Consider the following 15,839-nt stretch of genomic DNA (forward strand, 5'->3'; position numbering starts at 1 on the left):
TTAATTTCTGGAGGGTATCATACGGAAGTGTTCTACGCACTATACTGAGGTAAACTCCTCTTATTATTTTACTAATATTGCCAATAAACACTAAAAGAACAACAACAGCATACCTGAGAGAATGTCTGCGATAGCCTCAAGGATCATAATAACTTAAAATAAGTTCAAAAAATTAAAATATGTTGAAAAAATAAAAAAAAGATAAACTAACAATGCAATCTAAATATATATTTATAATCTAAAATATATATTATTATTATTAGCCATATGGAGAGAGAGAAGTAGAAGGAAATCACCAAGAAAGAGAAGAATGATGATATCCAGCTCAGGACCCTGGGTGTGCCAAGCCCATACTTACCAGATGCGAGCCCCTGTGGTTATTTCAAATTTAGGCCATTTAGATTATTCAGCTTTGCATTGTTAAAAAGCAAACTATTATGCAATTAACAGATAAAATTAAAAAGTTAAAATGGATCTCTAGTTTTCATAGTAGTAGTTCTGTTGAAATTCTATACTAGTAAGCTATTATAGAATTTCATGCTGTGATGAGAGTTACTTATGCAGTACAGTAAATCCTCAATTTAACAGACCCCGATATAATGGATTTTGGATTTCACGGACCAGACAAATAATAATACAGTAATGTACATATTAATCTCGGACCATATTATTTTTTTTTAGGTTATACAAAACTTCAGTGTTATTATTAATTAAAAATTAATAATAATTACCTATTTACATTATTGTTTTGATAATTACCTACTTTTATTTTTATAATCAAATTCAAGATATTGTTTTTTATTCTTTCTGAAAACGTGTTCAAATAGCTGTTTTCCCAGATTACAGATAAGAGCAGGCGGTGGCTTGCGAGCTGGACACTCAGGTCTACCGACTCGTTTTGTTTTGGTCTCAGTCTGCCTCAAGTTATCGTGAGGTCAGGTTGTATACAGAGTGTTTCTGTGATTTCTGAATTGTGAATTTATTTATTAAATAATTTTGAAATCCTTACAATTTAAATTGGCATCAAGTGATAGAGGAGTTAAAAGAAAGCATGCTCTAATTTCTGTGCCACTTAAATGTGGCACAGAAATTAGAGCTGATTGAGAAATTAAAACAAGGCATCTCAGTAGCACGTGTTTGTGAAATTTACGGCGTAAAAAAAAACTGTTTCTGATATCTGTAAATCAAAGGCCAAATTGCAACATAATTTTTTATTGTATTAAAACTTCTCCCCTCTTAGTCCATTAAATCGAGGGTTTACTGCCAACTTCTTAATTGGATGTATCTTGAAATCAAGATACTGAATGTGATGCTGGATATATCTAGAAATAAAGAATTCTAAATAATTTAATTAATTCCTATTAACATATACTGATTTTAAATAGCAAAATTCAAGTTCATCATTTCAAGGCAAGAAAAATCCAAGGTGAAACTTTATAGATATTTCTATTGGCAAGGCCACGTACATTACCCTACAAAGGGTATTCAGGCACTATTTTGGAAAAAACACAGTGGGATTACATGATAATGCATGGTCTCAATGACACCATCGATCCCTCTTGTAACACTTTCAACCAGTTTCTTGTAGTATTCGTAGGCAGCAGGAATTTTCAGGTGTCTATTCTTTTTCCAGTGCATTTTCCAGTTTAGCTATAGAAGAGTTCAATCCTAAGGGGTTTATTTGGATTCAGGTATACACTCGAATGGCCAGACGGGTTGTTGAACTTCGTTTCACCTGAACCACATTTTAAAACTGCTTGTGGTATAGAAGGGAGCATTGTCATGCTATAACATAGAGGGGGGCACCCATTTCCACAGAAATATCTGAGTGTGGGCACAAGAATTATTCAAGATGGTGTGCAAATCTGCATTGATGATTTTTGTCGCTACAACTGATAGTTCAAGTTCAAGCCATGAGAAGCAGAAAAAATGTCTGGAATATAGCTGCAAAAAAATGTCTGGAAATAGTTGCTCAGCCATGAAAGCCTATGCATACAAATCCCTATGAACCATGGATTTACTTACAGATATCTGGGGCTCCACCAACATTCTTGTAAATACCTCGAGCAAAGATGTTTCTTGGTTCACTTTTATTGCTTCATCAGGAATCAATAGTCCCACAGTCATGGTAAAACTTGTGATCTACAAACCTTGCAATTTTAACATGATCCTTATATGTAACACCTCAATTTAAAGTATTTCATAGGGTTTGTCTGCTAATGTTGATGAATCCCTATGAACCATGGACATACTTCGTTACAGATATCTGAAGCTCTACCAACATTCTTGTGGACACCTCGAGCAGTAATGTTTTCCAAGAATGTTTCTTGGTTCACTTTTATTGCTTCATCAGGAATCGAACAGTCCCACAGTCATGGTAAAACTTGTGATCTACAAGCCTTGTAATTTTAAGATGATCCTTATTATTATTAGCTATATGGTGCAAGGAAGCCTGAGGCTTATGCTGCACCAGCCAAAAAAAAAAAAAATTTCTGAATTACCCTGAGAGAGAGAGAGAGAGAGAAGTAGAAGGGGAATCACCAAGAAAGAGAAGAATGATGATATCAAGCTCACGACGCTGGGTGTGCCAAGCCCATACTCACCAGATATGGGGTTATGTGGTAACACCTCAATGTAAAATATTCCATAGGGTTTGTCTGCTAGTGCCAATTGTCAATTAAATTTGAAATATGTATATGGTCACAAAAACCACTAGAATGTTATAAAAAATTCCTGTATTATGGAATTACAAACATCAAGGAATGTTGTTGTTGTTTTATGGTGCAGGAATTTGACTGCCAGTGCCAATTATTTTAGATAATAATTAAATTTCAGTTATATATTTATATATAATTATATACTTATTTTAGAGTTAAAGAGAGTTTAGCATTAATTTATTTTGAAGTTCAATGAATATTATGTTAGGCCATCGTGAAATGATCAGCAGACTAGAAGAACACATCTAAATGGCAGACCTTCAATACGTCTTATATTTTCTTTTACTTTTAACTGATAGGTGTCAACTTGAAAAACCTTCTAAACTTTAGCTGAGTAATTTTCTGATGCTGCATCCATGTTTCTCTCTCTCTCACACACACACACAGGCACCTCCATAGCCAGGTGGGCAGGAGCAGCAGTGCGTAGCACACACTTCTCAATTAGACCGGGGTTTGAGCCGGTGACCACCAAATACGGAGGATGCGGAAAGGTCAGGGAATGATCACCGCATATCCCCCGCAGCAATATGGCCTTGGTTGCTAATGCTCCTAAAAACCAAATAACAACTTACATGCACACAGTAAAGCTGCATTTCCAAGTCTGAAGACAAACTAATGAAGTTTATGATTGTATCCAATGACTATACCCGTGACAGCTTTCACTTAAAGACAGTACTATAACAGGAAAACTTTAAGCCACAAAATTGCTCCTCTTGTGCACAAATTTTACTCCCATACTTAACACTTTCTCATGTCCTGTGAATCTCAACTTATTTACAGTTTCTTTGTGATGGCAAACACTGTAAACACGATTTAGGTACAGTATTTCAACAGTAAGTTACTTCATCCAGTATTCTTCATTTTCATCCAGAAGTTAACAGCAAGTTGATATTCTTTGGTGGTAATGACTGTAGCAGATCAAAATGTACAGGCATCCCTGATAATCATAATGCATTCCAATGGCAGAATCAGAAAAGGGGGATCTCCCCAGTATAAGCTAAGTAAATTGGAATAAATACTGTGTTTTATGGTATAAGTTGTACATAACTATTTGTGTTTTATGTATATTTTGTAATAGGTAAATAAAAGTTAAATTCAATCATAATTTTCAGTTACATATATCTCCATCGTTATATTGCCTTTGTGCCCCGAACATGGCTTGGCTTGGCTTATTGACCACTCTTCCCATTTTAAAATCAACAAATTTTGATATCTCTAGGATACTCATCACTATCATTTATGAAAATTAGAAATAAGAGGGGACCTAACACTGAACCCTGAGGGACCCCACTTTTTACACTTTTCCACTCTAAAGACTAGCCATTTATGACAACCTTCTGTCTCCCATTTTAGCCAGCTTGCAATCCAGCATAGGGCCCTCATAGGTAACAGAGTTGGTATAATCACAATTCTCTCCATACTGGGTGAAAAAGACCTCAGTTTGAATCCCAACAATGAGGTAAAAGAATTTTTATAGGCCTTTTTCACATGGCTGAGTTAGTCAGTCTCAGGTAAAGTGACTTTGCCAGACGACTTTCTGTCTGGCAAACAGCAAATTAGCCACGGAACACAAAATTTACAGAAAATATATATGATGTCAAAGCCACTGATGTGCCTAAAACCCTATAACAACCAACCAATGATATAGCATGGGATCTTAACACAATGTAAGCAAAAATTGTGGGGAAGAAGTCAGTGCGGAGTACCTTTCATCAGCGGACACTGATGATGAACATGACAGTCATACTTCTCATAAATTTGCTGATATTGTCTGCTTTCTTCCACAGTAAAGGAAGATGGTCCAGACTATACCACTCTACTTATAAATAGGCTATTTTCCATACAATTCGTATTTCATTTATGTATTTCCTAACTCTCTATATTCTAGAAATAATGTACAGACATAATGCATTATGTCTGTACAATGAAAAAAACACAAACTGAACTAGTACCATACGAATTGGTACAGTAATGCCAGGGTAGTCAATGTGACAAAATTCACACCAACCAGAAATAACATGATTTATCTATTATGAAGACAATAAAGAATGCATGCTACTTACCAAAACGACTGGCTTCCACCACCATATTTTTTTGGAATTTTGACTTCAAATTCTATTCTTTGAATTTCAGAAGTCCTTTTTCTGCAAAACAGTATGTCCTGCAACCCAATAAATGTACTGGATAAGAACTGGTTAATAAATACAATATATTAAATAAGAGTTCTAGGGTCAGTTAACAATACATTACAGATGTAAAAGTTAGTGCTATGCATAATTTCTGTAAGTAAAAAATAATCCAAGTTATTTACAAGGCATCATTTGGTTGAATCTCATATTGTGAATACCTTCACAAGTTGCCTGTCACTGTACTACTTTGAATAAGTAACCCTTCCCCAATACAGAAGCCTAATTGTGCAGTCAGATATGAAATTCTCTGAGCAGTGCAGACAAGTTGCCAGGACAGCTCATGAGGTTTTATCAATGATATACAGAAACTTTTCTAGCAGGGATAAGGAGGTGATTATCCCCTTGTACAAGGCCATGTTTAGGTCACATCTTGAGTACTGATACAGGTCTGAATGCTCCACTTGTAAGAAGAATGTAGATCTGCTGGAACAGGTGCAGAGAAGGGCAATCAGATTGGTGAAGGGAACAAAAGGGTGCTCTTACCTAGAAAGGCTTCAGTTCTACAAATTGCAGAGTCAGACCTCTGGGGAGATCTGATTGAGATGTTTAGGATCCTGAATGGATTGAGTAAGCTAAATGTTAATGGCATTCTTCCTCTTGTGAAGATTACACACATGAGAGGGGCATAAATTCAAGGAGGAACTAGGCAAATTCTTGGAGGGTATGGATGGGTGAATTGTGTGGATCCCCCCCTTTGGCTGATAATGTGTTAGCTTGTTTTCTTGCATTATTTGCCAGTACTACTGTTACTTATTCTCAGTGGATACCACCACCCAGATTGCTGTTTTCAGGGCTGTTTGGCCCTTCATCAGTGGTGTGATAGTTTAAGTCAAAATTTAGGGCTAAAAAGCCTCAGACTATGGAAAATATTGCTGTTATCGGTTATTATACCATCAGGTACTTATCCACCCACCAATGAAGGGCTAAATGCCCTGAAATGGCCAGCTGCGTGATAGTATCCACCGGGAATAAGTAACTATAGTGTTCTCTATTGGGGAAGCGTTACTTATTTGAAGTAGTACAATGACAAGAAACTCGTTGCGAAGGTATTCAAGGTATGAGATTCCACAAAAATGATGCCTTGTAAATAACTTTTGACTATTTTTACTATGTACAGAAATTATGCATAGTACTAACTTGTTCATCAGTAAATTCTCAATTATCCATGTGCAGATTACACCGAACAAGTTTTGTTGCGGTCATGAAAGTAAACTTACGTTATAGATTTTGGGGTGGTAAACACGGAAATAGTGCTTAGAATGGCAGGTTGGCTCTTTGAAAGTTTTCGAAAAAAGTTTTTTTATTTTTATGCAAGGTATTTTTTTTTATATGGCAGCAAGATGTAGCTACAAACATACCTGTATCAAACAGGAACTTTTCACCTTTCGCTTCTATTTAGTTTCGGGAGCATCCGTTTTCACCATCCAACAATAATTGACTAATGTGACAGCACTCCATTTGCTTTTGTACCTTTGTTCCATCGCTGCAGTGTCTTGACGGAAGTGCTCACTATGTTCGTCGCTGATGGCACCACAGTATGGTGGAAAGAAATCCAGGTGTGAGTGCAAGAAATGCATCTTCAATGGCATGTTGCACCCCACTTTTTCGTAAGAAGTAATGAGATCTTCCACAGGCTGCCTGTAGTTGCCAGCTTTAACATTTTATAGAAAACCAGTTAAAACATTTCAAAAGACTTTCTATGCTGATTTCTCGCTATCAATAAGCACACATTCAAACTGTTCATTTTTGAGAAGTTACCTTATTTGTGGACCAATGAAAATACCTGCCTTAATCTTCTCTGTACTAAGTCTTGGGAAAATCTGCAAGTATGTGAATGCAGGATCGTTCACTTCTAAAGCATACATGAAATTTTTCATGAGCCCCAGTTTGATGTGGAGTGGTGGAAGCAAAACTTTATTTGGATATACCAGAGGTTCAAATGCTACGTTCTTCATTCCAGGTGTTAATGATTTTCGTTGAGGCCAACTCCTCTTCTTGTAGTGCATATCCTTGGCACAACTATCACACTCGCAGCGAAAGCAATGCCTAGTGTAACCCTTTTGTAGTCCTAATAAAATACCGATTACCTTTAAATGACCACGTATCTGCCACTCATACTCCTGATAGCGTACACTTAACAGGATGTTCTCCATGTTTGCATATGTTTCTTTTTTGTGGACAGCATACACAAGAGGTATTGAAGACAGCATATTTCCATTGTGTAATAACAGCCTTAAGGCTAACTTTAGAAGCATCTTAGAAATGCAGAATGATCTAGATACAAGATTGCACTATTGTAGCCTCGAGGCCAAAAGCTCTGCCTTATCCTTCAGCAGTTCAAGATCCCTGATAAGGTCATTGAGCTCACTTTCTTGATCTTATGTGGTTCAGAAGATAAAATGGTGGATCCCTTGATATAGATGATGTATTGTGTGTATATCAAGTTGATGTTCGTCAGTATCTTCAACAGAGCGTAGAGAAAAACAGTCGGGTGGTTCAGGAATAGTAGTATTTCACCATGAGGCACAGGACAAATTGCAAATGGTATATTTGAGTACGTTGCTGTCCACTTTTTCTTCATTGTCATCACCTTTCTAATAGACGGCACCATATAGAAGTAACAGTCTGACGTGATTTGTTGGCTCCCTCCATGTTATGGGCACTGCAAAAGTCATGAAATGTCCCTTTCCATTCACCCACGTTGAGTTTTGATGAACAGGTAGTGCAGCATAAGTGTGGAGCCCAGTTCTTGTCATGGTCTTTATACCCCAAGTACAAGAATAATAATAAAGGTAGGCCTGTTTTATAGCTCGAATTAAAAGACGCTTTATTTAAATTAACATTTCTCCACGTACGCAACAAAAAGTCATCCAGACTATTCACATAGTTATGCAGCATATTAATCTTACACAACACAAATACTGCACTAAAGGTAGGAATACAGAGAACCATTATCTGAACCATTCACCCAGTACCTAGCCGTATTCGAGGATTACACAGTTGAAGATGCAGAGCAAGGCATCTTCAGCCTTGAGCCTGGAAGACAAGCCTGGAAAATGATGCAGGATATTTCAGAGACTGCTGGAAGTCATTGCAGTACAAGTAAACACATGGGTTGTGTTAGGGTAGCTAAGGAAAAGAACAGGTGCATGTATACTTGCGTGTACACCAATGCTAGGAGTTTGGTAAATAAATTTGATGAATTTGAGGTATTGCTCAAAGCATCAAAGGCGGATATTGTTGGGATATCAGAGACGTGGTGTCACACAGATATAAGGAATGCAGAACTGGAATTTGGGGAGTACAACGTCTACAGAAAGGATAGGAAGGGAGGAGGGGTTATACTATTAGTTAAGAAACACATAAAATCCAAGGAAGTGAAGCCAGTCAACATCGCTGGACAGTGCAGTGTCGAGTCATTTTTGGTGTGGCATCAGCATTGGGAGATCAAAATTGAGAGTAGGAGTGTGCTATAGGCCTAATTACTCTGATGAATATAATAAGAAATTATACAGAGAAATAGAGTGGGCCAGTAAATCAGAGAGTCTTATAATGGAGGATTTTAATTTCCCAGATATTGACTGGAATTTGTGGGTTGGTCACACACAAGCAAGACTTTTGTGGATTTATTGGATGATTGTTTTCTACATCAGCATGTTCAGGAGGCAACTAGAAGGAGTAATATTCTTGATTTGATTATCAGTAGTGATTCTTCATGCATTAAGAAGCTGTAGATAAAGGAACCACTAGGTGGCAGTGATCACAGTGTGCTGAAGTGGGATTTACTCAAAGAGGTAACTACCATCAGGGGTAAAGGGAAGGATTTTTGTTTTCGTAAAGGCTACTACAATGGTCTGAGACAGTATTTAAATTCTATACAGTGGGACAAACTGATGATGTTACCAACAGCAAATTCAAAATGGGAAGCATTCAAAGAACTTATCTTGGAAGCTACTAGGCTTTACATACCAACTAAGAAATATTGTTTCAGGTTTAGGCCTAAATGGATGTCAGATGAACTAATGAGACATATGGCAGAGAAGAAAAATGCATGGGATACATATAAATTAACACGTGACAGAAGCCTATGATAGATATAAGTTGATCTGTAACCAAGTTACAAAGGAGGTTAGGCAGGCAAAGGCAGATTACAAGAAATCTGTGGCAGAGGATGCAAAGAAAAACAGAAAAGAGTTCTTTATTTATGTAAACTCTAGAAGGAAGGGGATGAATCAGATTGGTCCACTTGATATCGATGGTTCAACTGTTGATGATCCTGCTCAGGTAGCTAACAAACTAAATGAATATTTTGCATCGACATTCACACATGAGTTATTCAGCGATGGGAATGCCAGAGATGTATTCAACTCTGGCAGTGAGCTAGATAATCTTGTAATAACAGAGTAAAGTGGAGGAGAAATTGTTGAAGGTAAGCACAAGAAAGGCACCTTGGGTGGATGAGATCTATCCAGTTATATTAAAGGAGGCAGCGAAGGAAGTAAGCAAACCCTTAGCCATAATTATGAGAGCTTCCTTGGACACAGGGGAGGTACCCATAGACTGGAGATGTGCAAATGTGACCCCAATTCACAAAGGAGGATCAAAGGCTGACACAAGTAATTATAGACCTGTGAGCTTAACTTCTGTTCCAGGAAAATTAATGGAGGCACTAGTTAAAGAAGCACTGCAGGATCATCTACACAAGACTTCAGTTATAGCTCGGACACAGCATGGTTTTGTTAAGGGGAAGTCTTGCCTGACCATTTTGATTGGATACTATGATGCAGTCACAAAAGAACTGGATGCAGGGAATAACTTTGACATTATATACAGTACTTGGATCTTAGAAAGGCTTTTGATACTGTTGCACATGGAAGACTGCTGCACAAATTGGAGCAGTGTGGCATTGGAAGCAAATTGCTGCTACGGATAAAGAGGTGGTTGAGGGGGAGAAGACAGAGAGTGGAAATCAATGGACACTGCTCATCATGGACTAATGTTATTAGTGGAGTCCCTCAGGGTTCAGTGTTGGTCCATTATTGTTTTCTGTATTTATAAATAATATCGATGATAGTATATCAAGCTTAATGTCCAAGTTTGCAGATGATACAAAAGTTGGCAGGGTTGTTAAGGACACTACTGACGCTATGCTGCTGCGACAGGATGTGGAAAGGTTGAGCAGATGGGCTGAGAGGTGGCAAATGAAGTTTAACATTGATAAATGTAAAGTACTACATATGGGAAACAGCAACCCCAGAGCAACGTATCAATTGACAGTGGTAGAGAATGAAAAGGACCTGGGGGTAATTGTGCAGGCAGATATGAAGTTCTCTGAGCAGTGCAGATTGGCTGCAAGAGTAGCTCATGGTGTCTTATCAATGATATACAGGAATTTTTTTAGCAGGAATAAGTCTATGACCCCGAAGGAGTATGTTAGCACTGGGACTGCATAGGTGTTTATGGCTTTAACTGTGTTCCCTCCATTCAGCTTTGCTTTCAGCAGGCTTCTGAGTCTCTGATGGTATTTTTCGGTCAGGCAGACCTTAATTTCCTTGTGCTATAACTACTGCGCCTGCATCATCCCCAAGTATTTGTAGGCCTCTCCCTCTGCCATGGCTTCGATCTCTTTACCACTCTGCAGCTGGTAGTTTCGGTTGACTAATTTTCCCTGACGCAGTCCGTAGGTTGTCTAGACCAAATTCCATCCTAATATCATTACTGAATTCTTGGGTGATCTGGAGTAGTTGCTGAAGGTGTTTCTCAGTTCCCGCATAGATGTACATCCGGCGGGTGAGGGTGTACAGGTTTTTCCTTCTTTCTTTGAGGTTATATCCATACTTGCTGCCGTTGAGCATGGTAGATAGCGGGTTAAGTGCTAGACAGAATGAAATGGGCTCAGGGCATCTCCCCGAAAGATTCCTCTCCTAATGGGGATTGGCCTGGTTGTGAAGTTTCCGACCTTAATGGTGGTACTCCATTTCGCCATCGTTTCGCCTAGGAATTTGTCACTATACGATTGACTTTGTAGATGTTCAGAGCCTCTATTAGCCAGCTATGGGGCATGGAGTCGAAGGCCTTGCGGTAATCGATGTAGGCTGTGTACATGTTGCGGCGCTTATTGTAGGCTTGCTCCATAACCGCAGGATCTATGGTTAATTGCTCCTTGCATCCTTTGCGCAGCCGCTTGCATCCTTTCTGCTGTTCAGCCATTATGTTCTGGCTCTCCAAGTGGTCTGATATCTTCCTGGTTATGCAGCTGGTCAGGATCTTGTACATTGTTGGGATGCAGGTGATTGGCCTATATTTCGTTGGGTTTCTTGTATCTTTGTCTTTAGGCTTCAGATATGTGATTCTTTGAGTGAGAAACTTCGGAACTGTCTCTGGGTACCTTATCATTCCGGTGAACTGCTCTGCCAGGTGCTTATGTGTGCAATTGAGCTTTTTGTACCAGTAGTTGTGGACCTTATCTATTCCTGGAGTGTGCCAGTTGTGAGAGTTCTTGATCGTTTGTTTTACTCCCTCCCGAATCTCTCTTCCTCTCATTTGTTGTACGTCCTTGGTTTTCTTGCATTCTAGTTCTATCCAGGTTGCTCGTTTGTTATGTCTTACTTCCCTGCTCCATGTGTTTCCCCAGAATTCCTCAATCGTCGTCTTCTCAGGTGGTCCGTTTCCTTCTTTCCCGTCTTCTCCGAGATTCCTGTAGAAGCCTCTTTGGTCCTCATCGAAGATTTGGTTGTTTATTTTCCTCTGGGAGCTCTCTTTGTATAGGCGTAGTCTCTTGCTAAGTGCAAGGAAGTTCTGCTTCAATGTGTCCAAGTACTCCCCTATTCTCTCATTCTTTGTCTCATGTTTGCTGTGGACGCTGTCTCTCTTGAGGATGCTCTTCACTTTTTCAATCAATTTCTTACTTCTATTACCCCGTTGGTACTGGGTCAATTGGCCTATCTTCACTCTTAATTCTTCTATCTTCTGTTGAAGTCTTCTTTCCCAAGCTGATGGTTCCTTCTGTTTTCGGTTAAATCATCGTGGCTGCTACCGAACAGCACCTACTACACCTCCGTCGAATCTCAAGGAATTGCGTGACACATACTCATGTCTGCATGGTACTCCATTTCTGCACAACGTTTTCAGCATCCTGTTCAAGGTTTAGGCCAAAATGGATGTCAGATGAACTAATGAGGCATATGGCAGAGAAGAAAAATGCATGGGATACATACAAATTAACACATGACACAGAAGCCTATGATAGATACAAGTTGATATGCAACCAAGATACAAAGGAGGTTAGGAAGGCGAAGGCAGATTACGAGAAATCCTTGGCAAGGGATGCAAAGAAAAACAGCAAAGAGTTCTTTACTTATGTAAACTCTAGAAGGAAGGGGATGAATCAGATTGGTCCACTTGATATTGATGGGTCAACTGTTCATGATCCTGCTCAGGTAGCTAACAAACTAAATGAATATTTTGCATCGACATTCACACATGAGGAGTTATTCAGCGAGGGGAATGCCAGAGGTGTATTCAACTCTAGCAGTAAGCTACAGAATCTTGAAATAACTGGGAGTAAAGTGGAGGAGAAACTGTTGAAGATAAACACAAGAAAGGCACCCGGGGTGGATGGGATCTATCCAGTTATATTAAAGGAGGCAGCAAAGGAAGTAAGCAAACCCTTAGCCATAATTATGAGAGCTTCCTTGGACTCAGGGGAGGTACCCATTGACTGGAAATGTGCAAATGTGACCCCAATTCACAAAGGAGGATCAAAGGCTGACACAAGTAATTATAGACCTGTGAGCTTAACTTCTGTTCCAGGAAAATTAATGGAGGCACTGGTTAAAGAAGCACTGCAGGATCATTTAGACAAGACTTCAGTTATAGCTCGGACACAGCATGGTTTTGTTAAGGGGAAGTCTTGCCTGACCAACTTGATTGGATACTATGATGCAGTCACAAAAGAACTGGATGCAGGGAATAACTTTGATATTATATACTTGGATCTTAGAAAGGCTTTTGATACTGTTGCACATGGAAGACTGCTACACAAATTGGAGCAGTGTGACATTGGAGGCAAATTGCTGCTATGGATAAAGGGATGGTTGAGGGGGAGAAGACAGAGAGTGGTAATCAATGGACACTGCTCATCGTGGACTAATGTTATTAGTGGAGTCCCTCAGGGCTCAGTGTTGGGTCCATTATTGTTTTCTGTATTTATAAATGATATTGATGATGGTATATCAAGCTTAATGTCCAAGTTTGCAGATGATACAAAGGTTGGCAGGATTGTCAAGGACACTACTGACACTATGCTGCTGCAACAGGATCTGGAAAGGTTGAGCAGATGGGCTGAGAGGTGGCAAATGAAGTTTAACATTGAGAAATGTAAAGTACTACACATGGGAAACAGCAACCCCAGAGCAACGTATCAACTCTGTGGTACTACACTGACAGTGGTAGAGAATGAAAGGGACTTGGGGGTGATTGTGCAGGCAGATATGAAGTTCCCTGAGCAGTGCAGACGGGCTGCAAGAGTAGCTCATGGAGTATTGTCAATGATATACAGGAATTTTTCCAGCAGGGATAAGGAGGTGATTATTCCATTGTATTAGGCAATGGTCAGGCCACACCTAGAGTACTGTATACAGGTCTGGAGGCCTCATTTCAAGAAGGATGTAGAGCTGCTGGAACGAGTACAGAGAAGGGCAACAAGATTAGTGAATGGAACAAAGGGGTGCTCTTACGAAGAAAGGCTTAAGTTTTGCAAATTACAGTGTCTGGAGACTAGGCACCAGCGAGGTGATCTGATAGAGGTGTATAAAGCCTTGAATGGTTTAAGCATGCTCAATGCTGATGGGATTCTTCCTCTAGCTCAGAAAAATCACCGGAGAGGGCATAAATTCAAATTGAGAAAATACAGATGTAGGATAGACGTGCGGAAATTTGCCTTTAGCCAGCGGGTGGTTGGTTGGTGGAACAGACTGCCATCCCTTGTGGTGGAGGTTGATAGCCTAAATAAGTTTAAGGCTCAGCTGGACAGGTATTTTGAACGAACAGAGGGGTGAAGTGGAAGTGGGTTTTTTTTTTTTTTTTGGCTGATGCTGCATAAGCTTGCTTTCTTGCATCAAATGCCTCTGCTAATGCTAATGCTAATGCAATCCATGCCTAGACGAATTCAGGCTGTTTTGAAGGCTAAAAGAGGCTCAACACGCTACCAGGTAGGTGTACCTAATAAAGTGGCAGCACAGTGTATGTGGAAATGATGCTGCTAAATGGATACCTGAAGCAATAACCTTTTTCCGAACAATTCAAACTGTGTACCAGCTGTTCAGTTCCAGTCCTAAGCGGTGGGAATTATTACAAAACTGTATTGGTTGGTCTCTTCATGGTATGTCTGAAACAAGATGGTCAGATCGTGTTGAATGTGTAAAGCCTTTTGCAGCTCAATTGCGTGGCTTGAATGTGTAAAGCCTTTTGCAGCTCAATTGCGTGGCATGAAATTAGCACTGGAAGACCTCCTAAAACAAAATTTTACGGCCAAAACAAGAAATAAAGTCCCTGGAGTTTTATTATATGTGACATCTTTTGCGTGTGCGTTAATGCCAGCTATGTGGTACAAAATATTATCTGGCATTGGTATTTGCAACAAGGTCATCCAAGCTAGAGATGCCACACTGGATGTTGAAGTAGCAAACATAGAAACTCTCCTCACAGATCTGACAAAACTTCGAAACAACTGGAAATGCACGTGGAATGAAGCCAAATTGGTTGCGTCAAACCGAAACATAGAAATAAAACTCTCCCGTAGATGTGGTGGAGTTAGGCACAAGAGGGCAAGGCTGCATGACACCATACATGATACTAACTTGGAGGAAATGAATGACACAGATGATACGCCAGAAGAGACCTACCTGAGAAAGTGTGTGTTTTACGTTTTGGTAGACATTGTTATAGTAAGATTAACTGTCCGCTTCAATGCTGTTAAGCAGTTGACAAAAAAATTTGATTTCTTGCGGAAATATCTCCCATTTATAAAAGTGATGTGGAGAGAAAAGCTTTATCTTTATCAGAGCAATATTCTGCTGACCTTAACGGTGATGATTTCCGAAAAGAAATGCAACATTTACTCTCAGTACATAAAGCAAATTTTGTAAATGCACAGTCAAAGCCATTAGATCTGTTGAACTTGTTAACAGAGTGCAGACTTAGTGACCTGTTTCCTAATGTTTGCGTTAGCTTAAGAATACTATTAACAATTCCAGCAACAGAAGCTTCTGCAGAGAGGTCATTTAGCAAACTCAAGCTGATTAAGAATTATTTAAGGTCTACAATGTCTCAGGAACATCTTGTGGATTTGGCCAGGCTAAGTATTGAATCAATCATTGCCAGAAAAATTAATTTTCATGCTGTGATTCGAAATTTTTCACAAAAAAGACCAGGAAAGCTTTTTTTTAAAAGTAAATACTAAGCCTACTACCTTTTTTTTTACTTTTTATTAATAATTATGTCTTCTGATGATCTGATCTCCATTGCAATATAAAATGCTGTTTCAATGTGAATTCTTTCTCCTTATCTGTATTGTAACATAAACAAAGATGTTCAAATCAAATGTGCTTTCTTCTCTCTGATCCTCTTTTATTTTATTTTATCATGGAGGGAGTATAGGAGCATAAGGCCTCAAATGCAGAAAATCAACAGAGCGCTCCATTCCACCCCTCTCTCTCTCTCTCTCTCTCTCTCTCTCTCTCATCTTCCATACCCTTTTTGGCCTTACAGGTTACAGCTCATGGCATAAAACCGTAGTGGATAAAAACAGGATGACTAATGGAGAAGGGGAAGGGGGCCCGAAAGAAACTTTATACCCCCTGAAAAATTCCTCTCAGATGCCCTGCAGTCAAATACGAAGTTCTGTGAGAAATTCAGACAGATTATCAGGACA

At 39.2% G+C, this 15,839-nt stretch overlaps 1 protein-coding gene across 1 annotated transcript in view; it reads right to left on the reverse strand.

Moving 5' to 3' along the window:
- LOC150089872 (guanine nucleotide-binding protein G(s) subunit alpha-like) overlaps window positions 1-15,839 on the reverse strand; it is a 114,272-nt gene that overhangs the window by 44,221 nt on the left and 54,212 nt on the right. The window contains exon 7 of the mRNA XM_090390117.1: window positions 4,781-4,878. Within this exon, the coding sequence (XP_090246243.1) occupies window positions 4,781-4,878 (98 nt within the window). The remainder of the gene's footprint in view (window positions 1-4,780; window positions 4,879-15,839) is intronic.

The sequence above is a fragment of the Mastigoproctus giganteus genome, chromosome 2 (genome assembly GCF_048544385.1).
Source record: "Mastigoproctus giganteus isolate SK-2022 chromosome 2, ASM4854438v1, whole genome shotgun sequence".
NCBI lineage: Eukaryota > Metazoa > Arthropoda > Arachnida > Uropygi > Thelyphonidae > Mastigoproctus > Mastigoproctus giganteus.